The sequence below is a fragment of the Lotus japonicus genome, chromosome 3, assembly GCF_012489685.1.
Source record: "Lotus japonicus ecotype B-129 chromosome 3, LjGifu_v1.2".
Taxonomy (NCBI): Eukaryota; Viridiplantae; Streptophyta; class Magnoliopsida; order Fabales; family Fabaceae; genus Lotus; species Lotus japonicus.
In genome coordinates, this window is record NC_080043.1 from 63,057,352 (window position 1) to 63,075,511 (window position 18,160).

General features: G+C 34.7%; 2 protein-coding genes across 2 annotated transcripts; both read right to left on the reverse strand.

The window, feature by feature from the left end:
* Window positions 1-5,308: 5,308 nt before the first annotated feature.
* LOC130745214 (uncharacterized) lies at window positions 5,309-9,688 on the reverse strand. The gene is made up of 6 exons (XM_057597371.1): window positions 9,245-9,688; window positions 8,648-8,737; window positions 7,817-8,152; window positions 6,538-6,604; window positions 6,033-6,400; window positions 5,309-5,952 (listed from the first exon to the last, which is right to left on the reverse strand). The coding sequence occupies exons 5-6, from the start codon at window positions 6,393-6,395 to the stop codon at window positions 5,449-5,451; spliced, it is 867 nt and encodes a 288-aa protein (XP_057453354.1). The 5' UTR covers window positions 6,396-6,400; window positions 6,538-6,604; window positions 7,817-8,152; window positions 8,648-8,737; window positions 9,245-9,688; the 3' UTR covers window positions 5,309-5,448.
* A 218-nt stretch (window positions 9,689-9,906) lies between these two features.
* LOC130745213 (ribonucleases P/MRP protein subunit POP1-like) lies at window positions 9,907-17,236 on the reverse strand. The gene is made up of 11 exons (XM_057597370.1): window positions 17,016-17,236; window positions 15,639-16,102; window positions 15,340-15,436; window positions 15,098-15,208; window positions 14,741-15,025; window positions 14,129-14,247; window positions 13,513-14,037; window positions 12,856-12,964; window positions 12,183-12,766; window positions 10,478-10,645; window positions 9,907-10,347 (listed from the first exon to the last, which is right to left on the reverse strand). The coding sequence occupies exons 2-11, from the start codon at window positions 16,091-16,093 to the stop codon at window positions 10,149-10,151; spliced, it is 2,652 nt and encodes an 883-aa protein (XP_057453353.1). The 5' UTR covers window positions 16,094-16,102; window positions 17,016-17,236; the 3' UTR covers window positions 9,907-10,148.
* Between the last annotated feature and the right edge of the window lie 924 nt (window positions 17,237-18,160).

An 18,160-nucleotide genomic window follows, 5' to 3' on the forward strand; every position in this document is an offset into this window, starting at 1 on the left:
GTGTTGCTTCGAGTAGCTGTTGATTGCTGCAAGGAGGTGATTGGACTGTTTGACGAGAAGATTTGCTTGGAGTGAGTGAACCAACCAAAGACTTGTAAAATAATAGTTAGATGTAAGGCTAGAGCCTTGGGTAGAGAAGCTTACCGTCATTGGTTGAAGCTCGTAAGGAAGATTGTAATACTTACTTTGGTCTTGGGTAGGTTCCGATGCATTACTCTTCTGCGAATCTCCAGTGAGGGGATTGTAGGAAGTATATTGGACTTAGGGTGTCATCACATTTTGAACTTTGTTGTCGGTTAAGATATTACTTCACTGTATATTTTATACGACTTGAACATCCGTCGTCACTCACGGGTGCTTGCCTTGTCAAGGCCGGATGTAAGGGTTTGGGTAAGAGTATGCATATCAAGTTTTGGAAATATTTTGGAAAGCAAGCAAACGAAAAAAAATATACCCGCTTTTATTAAATCATATTTGGAAAATCATTTCATTTTATTTAATAGGTTACTAATTGTGACCCCCAAAAGTCGGGGTGTTACACGGATCATGTCTCTCAACGGCTACAACACTAGCAAGCGAGTATATAAGGCATTCATGAAGATTGAGAACTAAGAGAATTAATTCTGAAAGAAAAGAACTCAAAGCATTCATTCCAATCTTCTTCAAAGCATTCAAAGCTCAAAGTAGAAAATACCTTAAGTGTCAAATCCAAATCACTACCTCTGCAAAGTGAAAGAGAGAACCTCGTACCTTAAAAGAGACATACCTCTTTATTCTCTTCTCTCTTAGACTTAGAACTCTCAAGTGAACCAAAGTCAAATCTGAACCCAAACACTTAGAGTTCCAGTGCTATAAATTCTCTACTTATACTCTTGTACGAAGAGAAATCTTGTAGAGTGAATTAATCTTGTAAAGATTGTAGGAGGAGTCATGGCCTTCTTAATGAGCTCTCTCGCTTGACTTTATCGGTATAACATTTCTTGCTAGATCGGATTGAGAGTGACTTCTTCTGCTATGGGAGGAGTCCTGTAGAATACTTGGAGGAGTCCGTGATAATACTTATTGGAGAAGTCCTTGAGAATACTTGTACCGGAGAAGTCCTTGATACTTGCTAGTGAAAATCTTGGTGGTGGCCAAGTACTGGACGTAGCCCAATCGTTTAGGGTGAACCAATATAAATCTATGTGTGCTGATCGTCTGCCTTTACTTTCTTATATTTTTGCTGTACTAAAACGGTTTAAGAAAAGTTTCACTAAACGTTTTCAAGAACTAATATTCTTTTCACAAACCAAAGTTTTAAAAGGAAATTTTCTAGAACACAATTCAAACCCCTCTTTCTTGTGTTACTTATTTGCATCTCACCTACTAGCATCTATCTTATTCAGGCAACACATTATCAAGATAATCTATCTCCTAAGAAGAAGCTACAAGTGGTTGGTCAAAGGTTATCATCCAAGTTCTAAATGACATATAGAAAGATTGAAAGAAGAATGAGTGAAGCAGAACGATCGTCTGAAGAATTGAAAGACGACTGAAGTAGAAAAGCGATGAAAGCAGATCATCTGAATGAAACAAAGTCTATCGGGGAGGAAAGTTGAAATGTCTGAAGAATGACCGTTACAATCAAATTGGAAAAGAGCTCAGAATAGCTTCTCGAAGAAGTCTCGAAGTCAAGATCACATGTTCTGAAAAAGTACAATGCAAAGTGAAAAGTACAATGGTGTAACTATCAAATTACTATATCTATACACCAACGAATAAAAGCTTAGACCTATGCTACCCACAAGCTGACAGACTACATCTTTTTTAGCTAAAGGTCTTCATCAAACAGTGCTTTGTATTTGATGCAACTGACATCAGGTACACAATAGCATTGTTTGATCCAACGGCTAGAAGCCATGTGAAGAACTCCAATGACTATCTTTCTCTGGCAGAAGATTCAAAAGTATAAAGGGAAGATATGAAGACTTGCAGAATAAGCTTTTGCGCTCAAAATAAAAGAAGCTTCAGGCTCACAATTTCAGTAGCTTTTGCTCATAAGTATAAGCAGTTGATGACATACACACTATAGAGTATACCATCATCATCATCACTGCCTGCTTCAACATGAAGAGAAGATTTTCATAAGAGTCAAATCTCTCTCTAAATTTCTCATGTAATAGAACATAAAGTAAATACTTAGATTCAAATCTCGCCATCAATACTTTATAGTCCCTAACTTGTTAGTCTCTACAATCACTCTTAGAAGATGAGAACTCTGTAGAAGTGGACAATCTTGAGAAAAATTGTTTAAGGAGAAGTCCTAATAATAATTTGTAAGGAGGAGTCCCGATAATACTTACTAAGGAGAAGTCCTACTAATACTTGTAAGGAGAATTCCTTCTAATACTTGTAAGGATAAGTCCTGAGAATACTTGGTATGCTTGGAGTGGCAGTGAGAAAATGTCTGAAGAGACATGGACAAGAATATTTGTATGGAGAAGTCCTTGATACTTGTGCTTAGTGAAATCTTGGTATAGCCAAGGACTGGATGTAGCCCTATCGTTCAGGGGGTGAATCAGGATAAAAATGATGGTGTTCATTGACTCTTTCTCTGCTCTCACATTTCCACTGCACCAAACAACTAGTCAAGCATTTATGCTCTTAATCGTTTGAAAATCCAAGTTTTTGGATGGCACAAATCAAACCCCCCTTTCTTGTGCTACTTTTGATCAACTTCAACCGTATGCAAAATTAATGGCAGTGTGGTGACCTAGTTCTATAAGAGAAGGAAGATGCTAGTTTTGTATTTTTCTTTTTAAAATCTATTTAATCTAGATCATTCATTATTTCATTACATATATGACAGTGCAAAACAACTTCCTTACAGTGGTCAATATGACCAACATGACCATGCTAGCCTTCTCTTCTTGAATTTCTATAACAAAATTTGTTAAAGTGCGGTCCTTCAGAGCGGTATGGTCACGGTGGAGATTTTGCTTTGCTGTGGTGCTTGGGGATCTTCGTTCTGGGGTTGTTCTCATGGATCTGGGTTGAATTTTAGAGTGGACACCATGATTTGGTTGGTGCTGCGAGTTGGGCTTAAACGGTGGAACAAGTTGGGTGTTGGTTTGGTTAATTGAACGTAGTTCAATATAATGTATATGGTTTGTGGTTTGATTGATGGTGAATAAGATGTGAGCTTGCAGTTTTGATGATGTTCAAGTGAGTTGAGGATGTGCCCGAGACAATTACAAGTGAATCATTGGTTAAGGGAGCATTTATTCGTTGGTGGGGTTTATATTTGTGTTGTATTGTTATTTTATTAAAAAGTATCTATCTATCTATATATATGTGTAAAGCACACTTGAGTTTTTGCATTAAATACATAAGCAAACTCAAGTGTTGCATATTAAAAGCATAAAAAAATGTAATAAATATATTAAACAATAATTATATTAAAATTGAAAAAATTTATATTGTCAAAAACTATTAAACTATTTACATTAAATAAAAACATTCATAAACTAAAAATTTACTTGAACTTTGTATCTTAAGTTTTGCATTTGACAAATATTAAAAATTAAAATTATTTAATAACAAATAATATGGATCAAATATTTTGAAATTGAAAAATGCCGCTAAAAGGTATTTAATTACTCGAGGAAGCATAATAGAGAAAAATAATAACAGCCAAAGTTGAATAAATGTTTGTTGTGAGATGTTTGACCTATCTACTTAACGTGATCGTAGAGCCTCAAGAGATTAGTCTCATGACTATCGGATGTGAGAAAACATTCGCAAACTAAATAAGTTGAAAAAAACTAAATTCATGAGATAGTATTTTAAGAATTTTTTTGTCAAAAGGCTATTTTAAGTTATCACTTATTATAATTCAAAAAGTTAAAATTAATTTATTCTTCTTGGTCTTGAAATGTCACAGTATGTAAATGACTTTCCAGGTAAAATATATAAAAAATGATATCAAAACTTATTTCATGACATTAAGCACTTATTACTTAACATTTTTACGTAATTTAAATATTTTAAATAAACTTAATAATTTTTTATATTATTAAATAAATAAAAATTCTAATTGTTAAAATTATTTCTATTCAAATAATTAAATTTAAACAATATTAATTATTTGTACAAAAATAACTATAATAATATTTATTGAAATGTCTTAACTCAATTTTTTTATATTTATAATAAAAAAATATTTTTTATTTATTTAGTTGAACTATAATAATTTTTAAATAATGTTAAAAAATATTGTAAGTAAACCCGTGCAACGCACGAGTATAATATCTAGTTTGAATGTAAGACATGATATATGTTCTCATGCGAGCTCACTTGTTAATGTGATTTACTTTGGACTACTTTTTGGAATCATCATGTTTATATCAGTTTATTGGGTCGAGTCCAGTATGCTATTGTGTGAGCTTTTGTGTATGAACATTGGATTTCTTGGTTTTATTTGAAGATGTTAGGATTCTCACTAGTCTCATAAGTTTTAAGTAGAGTAAAGTGATTTTTTTGTGAATGGGAAAATTAAACAAACAACTACAGAGCTAGAACATCTCTGGGGAGGAGAAATTTCTACATATGGAGAATCTAAAACAGTAAAACAACATTGTAACCTGAGACCAATAGCAACAAGACCATCAACGAGCTCGTTAGCATCCCTTGATATGTGACGAAGACGAACGTCCCAATCTCTCACCGGAAGATCATGCAAATCTCACAGCTCACTAGCAAACTCGTGGTATACGAATGTGTTGTCCCTAAGAAAGGAAACAATCTCCAAACAGTCTGTCTCATAGAACGCTTGCTTGATGCCCATGCTCCACAATAACAGGACGACATGGAGGAGAGCCTAAATATCTGCTAGTTGAGCATTGCCACCCTAAGGTTGTGTTTGGATGGAGGATTGTAGAAATCCAAGGGATTTTAAATTCTAGGGAATTTAATTGATTCAATTGAATTCCTTTGATTTTCAAATTCCCTTGTTTGGATAAGGTGATTAAATTCCATCAATTTTAAAATTCTTTGTTTGGGTAATGCTAGGGAATTCAATTGAATCAATTGAATTTCCTTTATCTTATTTTTTTAATCTAATTAATATTATTTGGATAATTATAATAAAAAAACTTAACTTAAAATTAACCCAAAATTTTATAATTGGCCCAAACCCCCTGAATTGACTCAAAAATCTGAAATTAGTTGGATCACAAATTTCTAATACATTCATGGAGATATCACATTTCCTATTACTTTAAATTTAAAACTGTGTTTTTAACAAGTGCTAATATCAATCCAAATGAAAATTAAATAAAAGAAAGTCTCAACAGTAACAAGTGCTAACATCAATCCAAATGAAAATTAAATAAAAAAAAGTCTCAACAGTGGCATAGTGGAAAGTTGGAAACACTACAAATGGGTCCATAAACTATAGCAAATCACGAATCAGTGCATAAAAGCTAAGATGTAATCTTTCTTTCTCTCAATGGGAAGAACTTTCAAAATCTCCAACTTATTTGGATTTTCTGAAAGCCAATCCACTGCTTTGAGCCATTGAGTGCCATTAAGGTCCGGAATGTTCTTTAGCTCATCCATCACATCATGAACCACTTCTTGGACATTTTTCACCCCTTTTCTAGTTGCTTGTACAAATTCACTCAATGACTCAGCCACTTTATTCATTGAAGTAATTATCCCATTCTTTTCTCCACTTTTTCCCTTTTTGAATTCCATTGGTTGTTTGCTTTTCCTTGTTGTAGAGCTTTGTTCATCAGCATCAATATCCACAATATAAGCTCCATCCTCATTTGCTTCTTTGCTCATGATGTCATCTGCATCCAAGGATGTCTCTGCTCCAATTCCTGTTGCTCTATCTTTAGCACACAAGTCTACAATGTCATCCCAATTAGCAATCACCTTAAATCGGAACCTCTTAGCGTCATTATGTGACTACAAAGAAAATAGACAGCATATTAATACTAACACAAACAATAATTTAATTAAATAGTAATAACATTAAAAATCATTACCTTAACATACTCATTCCATGCATCTTCATTTGTAACAGAAATCATATATTTGGTTCCATCCCAATCAAAACCACTTTGACTAAGGATGTCACTAACAATGCCATACCATGATCTCCACAGCTTGATGCGGTTTTTAACATTCTCTCCAATAAGTTGCAAATTGAAGCGTGAAGACAACATTTGAGCCGCAGTGTTATATGCCACTCCTTTCCATGCACCATCACTCTTGTTTCCCATGCTTCTTTGATCTCTAAGTATATCAGCAAGTGCACGGTCCATCTCCAAGTTCCAAGTAAAGTAAGCTCTGCTATCATCTTTCTTATCCTCATTACTAGCTTCCGTCATTTTCCTTTTTCCCCTCATCTCTCCTTCAAACATAAACAAACATTAGACAATTACTAATAACCAGAAGAAAAATAGAGCACTTGAACCTAATTGAAGTGTCCACAACAAACAGATCAAATAACAAAAAGATGATGAATATCCTCAAGTTATAAAATATTACCCGGCAACCAACAAGTCAATATAGCAACTGTTCCAATAGCTCCTCACTGTCCAAGTCTCTGGTCCAGCTGTTTGAAAATAAATAAACATGAAGAGTTTCTGAAAATAAACAGAATATACATATACAAGACAACATACTAAGCATTTAACTAATAGTTGGATGAATCAAGCCACAATTAGTTCTGATCAATCATTCAATTAATATTAATTGTATATCATGCGTCGACCAGAAAGTAACTAATAATTGGTTTTTTTCCATCTCCATTTGTATGCCTCAGAGCCCTCTAGATTATTATGGTCTTGAAACTTCAAATATTCCCCACTCACTTTCATCACAGCTCGTAGGACATTGTTGAATTGCCTACTTATTGTTTCTTTGGATCTATAATAGGTAAAGTGCACTACTCTGTACTTTAGGTTGTGAGCAAGGATGTGCAAAAACATTGCCACTGCTTCAATCGTTGGGACATTTCTTGTTCTTACCAACTGTCCTTTATCTTGTAAAATTCCACAAAGTTTAAAAAATGCCCTTTTACTGACTCTTAATTGTTCAATGCAATCACTTTCAGTTCCTCTATATAGACGATTAAGGAAATTGCGTCTTTCCAATTCCCAATTTCGGGACGGTTCCTTAACAAAATGCATCTCATGATACCAAGCTACTACACCTAAAAGCATAGCAACGATACTAGCAACAATGAATGTTATTTGCTCCTGCAATTTTGCCTCTTCTTCTTCATTTCTTTTACGTTTTCGTAAAAGAACTGAAGTGTCAACTACTCTAAGATCCATTTGTTAACTATAAAAAAAATATATAATAAAACATCAATATTGCATGACACTATAAAGAAAATAGGAAGTAAGAGAACACCACAGCAAGATAGCCAGCAGCACCAGAAATAGCAGAGACAAAAGAAACAGGAAGAGAAAATAGACCATAAGTTGTAATATAGATAGTCGAATATAGTATACCAGAAGTAGTTCCTTATCTCTATCTAACAAATGTAGCTTATTGCAATTATAGCTCAAATAGTTAAGTACATGAGAGCTTCAGCACTTCCACACTCAATTTACAACATATGTTTGTAATACTACAAGAAGTTCCACACCTTAAGTCCTTAACTAAAATAGAAATTTGAAACCATTAACTAATATAGAAATTTGAAACCATTCAATGAAAGCAAAGAACACAAAATAAAAAAGGAAACCTCATAAATGACTGGTAAAAAAAAACTAAAGATTGACTTTCTAGAAGTTAAGATTAATACATGAAAAATTACCTGTGTCCCAAATAGCAAGTTTTAACTTTTTCCCACCAATTGTAATGTATTTAACTTTGAAATCTACACCTGCATCATGTTCACAAAAATAAAATGTCTTACAGCACACTCATTCAAACTATCAACATTAAACTGCTATTGGGCAATTGATAATATATGCAATCTTGGAGAATGCAAATTAAGAGTAATGTTTCTTTAAAACAGAACTGACACAGAGAAAGGAGCCACCCACTGCTGCAAAAAAAGGAAGCCAAAATGGCAGAACACTTAGACACAGAAAGAGGCTAACACGCACCTGCCTCTCCACACTAACACCAGCAGCTAGAGGAGCCACACCTGAAAAAACCAGCAACAAAGAATCAGTTCAGAACCCTCTCTAAGACCAGGCTAAACCCTCCTTCACACCAACCAAGCCGTGGAACAGCTAGTACTAGCATAAAAAAGATTCAATGTCTGATATAATTGGCATGGTTCACAGGTTCACAATACAGTGATTTGGTATTATTTTCCTTATGCAGTAAAAATAACTACCCTAGTTGAATTATTTAGCTACATCTCTTGACTGAAAACTACAAAATGTGGCATAAATCTATGAGAGGAGTCTAACAAAATTATGAAGGCATAGATAGAACAAGGTCTTTATAATGTAGCTAAATCCTCCTAGTCTGACAATGATTAATCAATTACAAAATATAGATACCCCTGTGTAGCAAATTATTGACCTTCAGAAAAATAGATTGCAAGCACAATCCATAAAAAACACTCATTATAATTGAGAAGAAATGCTAAAATATGCAGACAGAAGAAATGCTAAATATTGAGAATTCATACCATTGATGTCATCCAGAGAGACAAATGATGGGTGTAATTGCACAGCAGCTTGGATTAGTCTGGATTTCGCAAGTTCAACCACAACCTTAGCTGAAGGAAAGAAGAGAAAGACTACACTCTGTGAGTTTGATTGCTTAGTTGTGTTCATAATTTCAAACCAAACCAGAAACTACACAGCTGAAAGTGCTATATAGTATATCAATATGCAAACAAGAGGAGGGGAAAATTTAAGCATATTTCTTAAACATTTTTAGAGCACTCCTCCTACTTTTGTCTTGTTCTTAAACATTTTAGCTCAGACACAAAATGGAGAAAAAACATGACAAACCCAGTACACCTATGTTCATCTGCTTCTGAACCAGGCACAAAATGGAGCAAAAAACATGACAAACCCAGTACACCTATGTTCACACCTATGTTCATCTGCTTCTGAACCAGGCACAAAATGGAGCAAAAAACATGACAAACCCAGTACTAGCATCAACAAACAAAACTCAAGACAAGAACAAAACAGATATTTCAACTCCAAAAACAAAATCAAATTCGAAAAAACAACAACAATAATGCAAAATTGGTGAAAGAATCAAGAGATTGTACCTGAATCAAGGGGGAAGAAACTCCATGAATCGGGAGAGCAAGAACGAGAGAGCGAGATTGCAGAGAGAGTGAGATCGGGAGAGCGAGATTGCAGAGAGGGTGAGATCGGGATTTGCAGAGAACGAGATTGCAGAGAACGAGATCGCGAGCGAGAGCGAGAGTGAGATCGGGAATGAGAGCGAGAGCGAGAGCGAGATCGCAATGGATGAGATCGGGTGGATTTTCCAATTACTTCCTATTTTGAGGGTATTCTGATTACCCCATAATCCCTTAATTAAATTACCTCTTTTAATTACCAGTATTTTCAGAATTCCACAAATAAATATCCAAACAAGGTATTTCATTTTAAGGGATTTAAAATACCCTCTAGAATTACATTCCCCCCAAAAATCACCCCATCCAAACACAACCTAAGATGCTATCAATTTGTGAGTAATCCGTAAGCATTCATGCTTGTTGACATTTACCTCAATGGGTGGTTATAACACCAGCATTCATAACTTGCGTAGTGTGATGACTGCTGAATATATCACATCACAGCCACGAATCCAACAGTCAGTCCTCCAACAATTTTTAGCATAATGTGCAGCTAGATTAATCTCAAAACCTTTCAAAAAAAAGTTATCTAGCTAGTTCTATTTTCTTCTCTATTTCACAGTCACTAAACAACGACAATGATATAAAATCAATAACATCGACTAACAGTAATAAATAAGTTACAAGGCTCAAACGATTAGACTAGGAGTAGTTACAAGAATGGATAACTTCAAATGTACGGTTAATAAAAGATTAAGCTAATTTCTTCTTTGGCGCTGCTTTCCTCTATTTCTGAATAGGAAAGTTTCCAATTTGACTGTACATGTAGCAATGTAAGTTGCATAGTTCAGTCCAGCATAATAACATGTTAAAAGAACTCAACGTCATTTTCTTGATTTTCCAGAACAACAGAAGCTAGAGCAAGTCTATATGCTACGGATCGTAAATTCCGGACAAGTACATATATTTCCCTCCTCCTTTGTTTCACAGGCAACTCCTTCCACTGTTCCTCTCTTAAATGAGACAGTAAAACTGCCTCGCAAAATCCCTCTGCTACTAGCCTCTTGCTGCAATAACATTGCACAGGGTAAGATTCTCCACAACAAGGCATTTAATGTTCTTGTACAGTTGTACCTATTTTATATTCAGATTATTAGGTAAGAATTAGAGTCCAAAAAGATGCTGAGATTTCAATACCTTCCTTGAACTGAAGCTGTTGTGACAAAGCCAATAGGCCATCGGTGAGACGCTCTGGCAATTGAATCCTCTGGTATCTGCATTCCCCAATTACCAGAGGAATGCTCTTTGAAGTATAATCTCATAGCAGACTGGGACAGTTGAAGATCTTTTTCGCTTTTCTCTGAACTGCAATGACATACACAGTCATACCATATGGATTTAAAAGACTGAAATTAATCTTCATTGTAGTTTTCTAACCTCCCCTGTATATGGCATTTGTTGAACCAATCAACCTACACCCCCCCCCCCCCCCACCCCCCCCCCCCCTCAAAAAAAAATTCTAACTAATTCCTAAAAAATCTAATTTTTAATGAAGACTTCATGGAACTGTTAGTTAATGATCAACCATTTCTTGTGTGGAACTCATGAAAATAAACATTTTGACTGATTACACAAAACACCTTTTATTTCTCAAACCATAGAAAAATACCAACCTCATTTTACAAATGTAGAACAATTAAATCCCTTCTATATTACATTAAAGGCTTAATTGCACTTTTGCTCCCTGATCTTTCACCTTTGTGCGATTTACCTCCCTCATCTTTAAAATGAGCGAATTCCCTCCCTCTTCTATTAATATGTGTGATTTAAGCCCTTCCGTTAGTTAGCCGTCCAATTGCTAACGATGGTTGCTATTTTCACCCCCCTTTTACTAACCACACCCCCCTTATCAGAAATAAAAATAAAAAAATAAAAAATAAACGAAATAAATTAAATAAAATTAATAGAAAATAAAAAAAAATTATAAATTAAAAAAAACCGAAAAAATATTTTTATAAAAATCAAAGAAAAAATAATAAAATAAATGAAATAAGTTAAATACAATTAATAGAAAATGAAAAAATATTTTTATAAAATCAAAGAAAAAACTGAATTTTTTTTTTATAAAAATCAAAGAAAAAAATGTTTTTATAAAATCAAAGAAAATAACATATTTTTTTAATTGAAGATAGAAATTTAAAAATAAAATAAAAGAAGAATTTGTTTCTATTTGCACCACATACACTAAATAAAAAATAATTATTCTTTTATTTTATTTTTAAATTTCTATCTTCAATTAAAAAAAATATTTTATTTTCTTTGATTTTATAAAAATATTTTTTTCTTTGATTTTAAAAAAAAATTCAGTTTTTTTTATTTTATAAAAATGTTTTTTCATTTTCTATTATTTGTATTTAACTTATTTCATTTATTTTATTATTTTTTCTTTGATTTTTATAAAAATATTTTTTTCAGTTTTTTTTTATTTTCTATTAATTGTATTTAATTTATTTCTTTTATTTTTTTATTTTTTTGGCTTAATTGCACTTTTGCCCCCTGATCTTTCACCTTTGTGCGATTTACCTCCATTTTTTTATTTTATTTTTATTTTTATTTCTAATATGGGGGTGTGGTTAGTAAAAGGGAGGGTGAAAATAGCAACCGCAGTTAGTAATTGGACGGCTAACTAACGGAAGGGCCTAAATCGCACATATTAATAGAAGAGGGAGGGAATTCGCTCATTTTAAAGATGAGGGAGGTAAATCGCACAAAGGTGAAAGATCAGGGAGCAAAAGTGCAATTAAGCCTACATTAAAAATGATAGACTGTTCTTAATTTCCAAGCAAGCAAAAAAATCATAATTATTAATAACTAGGAATTCATAATTTCAATGTTAAATTACCTTGAAGTCCATATAGATATATCAGAAGGACATGGCGCACAGATAACTGCTCCCTCTTCAAAAAAGCCTTCCTTGAATGGGTGAAGAATAACTCTTAGAAAACATAGCTTATGGTCATAAATGCAAGAGCTCTTATGCATGAGATCCAGATTTTGTTCTCCCTTAATGAACTTGGAGATTTTGTCCTTTCCTTCTGCTACATGCGGAAACAATAGCAATTGACCAGCTTTGGTTTCATTGATGAAAGTAGTCAGCATATTACCTGTTCTTGCTATAGTTCCATCAAATGAATTATTCACACAGTTAAAATTTGAAATTTTAGAGCTTCCTGAGCAAGAGATTGGCAATGAATTAGCACTGGTCAAATCTTCCCTAGTCGAAAGATCAAGAGTGTCCATCGCACTAATTTCTTTGTTGAAAGTAGTGCGAACAATGCCCCAAGGTGGCACGATGGGAACTTTAAAATGCCTCACGGAAGGTTGACGTAGTTCTTCTTTTTTATTAAATACAGCATCTTTAGCTGCCATTTCGCATGAGTATGCCTTGCAATCTGGGAAATCTGAAGGGAAAGATGGTAGCTCTATCTGTATAAAGAGAAGTTTTCATGCAATATTTAGTATTTGACACAAAGGCAGAAAATTCGAATTTTCTGGGTAGGGGATGTTACACTTACTTCACACGCAATCCAGTGCTTCTCTCGCAAACCTATTGCATGTGCCCCATTAGAAATAAGAGGAATCCAGAAGGCTTTGACCCAACTTAGGGGAAGTATAATGGACCATCTAGAAGATAATCACAGAAGCACTATTATGTATCACATAAAAAGTGTTAAAAATATAATATAAATCATCCACGTGTCTTCGCCCAACAACTTAAGCTTTTGGGATAATTCGCTAATGACATGGTATCAAAGCCTCTAAGACCAAGTGCTCGAGTTTGATACTTGTTGCCTACATTATTCTAATAAAAAGTTGTATTTCAGCATAAGATAAGTGGGTATGTGCATGGTTCACACTTTAAACCCAATGAGCTATGGCATGAGGGGACGTGATAGATATACAACATTAAAATCATCCATGTGTCTTCATCCAGTAGTTATGAACATACACATACTTCACGCATCGCAAGAGAACAAGTTTGATCTCTCTAGGGTATTCAAACTTAAATTTTGATAAGTTCATCTTATTATTTCTCATAGAGCTTAAGTAGGTATTGCAAATACCTATGGTTTTCAAATAGCAAAAGTAAGCAAAAGTACTTGAAAGATGTTCATAAGCAAAAACAGTAATTTCAAACAAAAATTAAAGAAAAAATAGATCAAAGAAGTTACCCTATAATCAAATCCTTCATATCATTTTTTAAAAGCACAATAGGGCAAGATCTTGAGCACCGCACCTTGGTTGAGGAGTTCGCCTCCCCAGACTCTTTATCATCAAGGCAGAAATTAACCATGCGCTCACAGTGTTTCTCTTTAGAAAGGACACTGTCTTCCACTGGGGGCCTTAACCCTGTGGTGGAAGCATACCATAGATCATCGACATTAGACTGGTTGTCTACATGTTTTGACCATGATAATGAAGATAAGCCTGTATTCTTCTCAAACTTTCCTCCAAAATTAGCAAGCTCGTTGTCATTAGTTTCTTGAGCATCACTCCGTACTTCAGTTGAAATTGGTTCTGTTGGAGTAATAGTCCTTCTCCCCAGAAGTTCTCGAGGATCCGTAACGTTAAAAGATAACATAGCATGAGAAGAAAAATGCTCCTCACAATTCAGTATGGATGACTTTATACTCGGAGAAACAGAGTCTTCTTCTATAGCCACATGTTTCTTTAACTGCCAATGATTCTCTGAAATACTGTAATGTCAACAAGAAGATAGGGCATTTTTTATCATTATTATTATATGTATTTAAATAAAGGAACTATTTTTCTATTTAAATAACAAACCTGCGGACAGGATGCAATATCTTCTGAAGAAGATTAAATGTCTGTGATCCCATCAATTCTAATTTGGCAAGTTGGCCCTCAAGTGATAAGCAATTAATTAGGACGCCGCTCTTTTCCATCTGAATAGAGATAAAATAAAAAGCATATAATGTGAGTTTATATATAGTTTACAAAGTTTTTCAACTTCAGTAGGGTTCCATGCAACACTAACTCAATTAGTGATTTCATATGAAATGTGAACGGAATATTTATCTAAAAAGAAACATTATTCAAATTTACATGAATAGCAGGAGAGTTACGGCATTTGACGAATAATGATAAGCTAGGAAGACACAAGGATCTATGATGAACCATGCTGATTATGAATGACATTTGCCACTGAAATGTGGGAGTGAAATGTGCCATTGACATGAAAGTCTTTCAAATAGGCAACGTGAATAGAGAATAACTCAATAAAATGACAATAATTGTTACATAAACCTACTGGAGTACACAGTACACTGGTTCCCAAAACTTCTCGCTATTCTATCCAGAATAAATATACTATGAAAAGATAAAAGAAACAAAATATAGATGGGATGTCCAATTATTAAGATAAAGAAGAAAGTGAACCTCTTTCTGACAGGCAAATTTTAGACTATCATATCCTTCTTCAAATGCAGAAGCATGTATCCAGACCCAAATGTGTCTAAATGAAGAACCACACTTCATCCCATCTGATTTTTCACATAAATCAGCATCATGATTACTTGAGTCATCATTGATATCATGTTGACTTGAAGAAGTATGATGATTTCTGCCATCTAGCTCAGTACTCTTATTTTGAGGGAAAGTAGGTCGCCATATATAGGTCACAGGAGCAATTGGCAGAGAAACTGGTGCTTCAACTTGATAAAGCTGTTAAGAAAAAATATTATGTTTAACCAAATAAAGCTGGCACTTTCTAGAGTCAGTAAAATGATCACCCACCATTGCAGTTCCATAGGTTGTACCAGAAAGAACAGAGAAATCATGATCCCCAGGCGTTGCTGTTTCCAGAGAAGGCACCAGTACCATTCTTAATACTGAAACTAACGAATCCTACAAACAAGAGGAAACCTTTAATTGCACTGAGAAAATCAAACCATTATTATTTGGGGAAGAGAGTCTGCAAAAATATGCACTAAAGGTGCTTCGAAAATCTAAACAAACGAAAATGAAAAGTGAACTACCTCTGGACCCTCCAATTGGACAGCAGTAAAATAGCTAGCATCATGCAAAAGCACACCTTCTTTGAATCTTTTCAAGATTGCCCTTGAACCTTTCCCTCTGCATAGATACACAGACAATCCTTGTTGGTGTTTCAAAGAGAATAAAAACACTTCTTGCATGTTGCATCAAGCTTCTGTGATAAAATTTAAACCTCCAAGCGAAAAGAGGATTAGTTAAATGAACAAGCTTCAAGCACCCCACCCCACCCAAATTGACTATTTAATCAGTTTCTATTTTTTTTAATCAAAAAATGACCAACCTTCCTTGAAAACCCAGAGGAAGGTTGTAACCCCACAGCTTCGTCATGGTAAACCGCTTTGCATGCCAAACATGAGTTCTCAGTCTCTTGGTTCCATCCCCAGAAGTGCAAAAACCATTCTCTGGGTTCATTTTAAGTTCATATCTCCGTCGAATACGCCGAGGAAGCTTCTTTAACCGGTCCTTCTCCAAAACTGATTCATCATGGGCTTTATCAACTGCTCCCAGTTTCTGCCTCTTTCTGTTGCCCCCCTTTCTTGCAATTTGGCTATCAAATGCAGTTGTTCTTCTTCTCTTGTTCCTTTGAGAGCTATAGTTGTTGTTTAATCTATTTTCTACGATAGATTGAAGGCTCAGGAGCTCCGGGCCACGTGATTTAGCATATTTCTGCACATTGATTTTGCGAGGTGGTATTGGTACTGAACCTTGAGGCTTTCTGGTTCCTTCAGTAACCATGGTGAAGAACTATGTACCGAAAATAGATAGAGTTAGCTTACATTGTACTGTCATAAAGTAATCTGTAAAGAGTATTTAAAAAAATGGCCTAACTTAATGGTCTAATCAGAATTGAACTAACACCACCATAGTCCAAGAGCAACTTTAGAATGCGTGGGGAGTAGGACAGAGAAACAAAAACTATCAAATTTGACAGTATCCTTGGTTTTCATGTGTATGTTCGTTTCACAAAATTTCAACACTAAGTTCCGTATTCCTACATTACCTAACTAACCAGAGATAACCATATCACTTGTCACCAACAATTATAAAATGTGCACAAATACATAACTGCCTGGTACAACTGTAAAGGGGCCTTTAATGGAACCTAATGATGTTGGAGAAGTGTGCAACTAAATAAAGAAACTCTTAAACACCAGGATGCAAAAGTGGGAACTGCAAAGAAATACCAAAGAACTTCAATAGTATGATAACTAGTTTATACAAATAAAACTATTTGTATTCAAAAATATCAAGACAGTTTTCCTATAATTTCTAATAGAAAGAAAGTTCCAAACTTAGTTCAAAAACTACAAATTATAAACCTCCACTATTTTAGAAAATTGAGTAGTGATTAGATTATAATCCTATGATTTCAATCAGAACAGTGAAGATGGAATATTCACCCTATACTAATTATTAATATATCAAATTTTCTATTTGACATAAAAGGATTTTTATTCCTAACTATTGTTTACATCTAAAAACTAAGATTGTAGAAGAATGAGAAGAAAAAACACGCATTCACTCTAGGAAATACAGAGTATATTGCAATGTAGGATGGTAATAGCAAAGACAGAGTGATTCTCTAGGTGTCTTCTATGGTATATTGCAACCAAAAATAACAAAAGGAACTTAAAAGGAAGAGGGGGCTGCATGTTACCTGCGTCTCCGATCGGCGACGCGGTGGCCGGTGGAGCTGCGGCAGTTGACGGGGATCCGCGACGTGTATCTGATGACGGAACGCGGAGGGTCTGGCTGCTGAGAGAGTGACCGGCGGCGACTTGGAAGGTGGCTGTCGGAGAGCGACGCGGTGGAATGAGCTGAGTTGAGCGGAGCGGCTGCTAAGAGAGAGTGACACTTAACAGGGAGAAAAGTGAAAACAGGGTTACCCGGTTGTCACTTTTAACCTTTTAAATTTTAATTTTCGGTCCAATAAAATATAAAATATTGTTATGAATTAAGAATAAGCAAGTAAATACGAGAGGAGAAGAGAGGAACAAGAGATAGAGAAATAGTGTGATGGGGATGTTCTGCTATGTGCAGACTCCCTTGTATTTATATTATTAGGTTTGGAGTGTTGAACAAGTATACATGTGGGCCTGGCCCATGGACTCTTAACTCTGATGGGCATCCATATATTTCATAACACTCCCCCTTGGATGACCATCCCTTAAGAATGTGCCTCATTAAAACCTTACTAGGAAAAACCCAGTGTGGGATAAAAAACTAGTGAAGGAAAAAGAGTACATCATTCTATAGTTCGTCTTTGTACATTGCCTCATTAAAAACCCTACCATGAAAAACCCAATGGGAAAAAACATGGTTAAGGAAAAAAGAATACAATGCATTTTAATTGAAATCTTTAAGCCGACGAACTTCCACATTCTGTACAAGCTTTTCAAATGTTGTAGTTGGAAGAGTCTTCGTAAATAAGTCTGCCAAATTATCACTTGAACGAATTTGTTGGATGTCTATGTCACCATTATTTTGTAGATCATGAGTGAAGAAAAGCTCCGGTGATATTTGCTTTGTCCATCTCCCATGATGTATCCTTCTTTTGATTGAGTAGTGCATGTAGTATTATCTTCATATATAGTTGTTGGCGGCATCTTTCAAGATGACAAATCACCAATATCAAGTACGCATTGAATCACGAATCTCAGCCAAACGTATTCTCGTCTTGCCTCATGTAATGCTAATATTCCTGCAAGGTTAGCTGAGGTGGCTATCATAGTTTCTTTCACAGATCTCCATGAAATGGTTGTTCCTCCACATGTAAACAAGTAACCTGTTTGAGATATTTAG

Bases quoted from the DNA above. Each gene is read 5' to 3' on its own strand.
- LOC130745214 (XM_057597371.1), bottom strand. From the start codon at position 6,395: ATGAGGGGAAAAAGGAAAATGACGGAAGCTAGTAATGAGGATAAGAAA. The intron at 5,953-6,032 runs GTAATGATTTTT...TTTTCTTTGTAG, and splicing joins CATGGAATGAGTATGTTAAG to TCACATAATGACGCTAAGAG.
- LOC130745213 (XM_057597370.1), bottom strand. From the start codon at position 16,093: ATGGTTACTGAAGGAACCAGAAAGCCTCAAGGTTCAGTACCAATACCA. The intron at 12,965-13,512 runs GTAACTTCTTTG...ATTATCTTCTAG, and splicing joins ATGAAGGATTTGATTATAGG to ATGGTCCATTATACTTCCCC. The intron at 10,646-12,182 runs GTAATTTAACAT...ATGTCATTGCAG, and splicing joins ATATCTATATGGACTTCAAG to TTCAGAGAAAAGCGAAAAAG.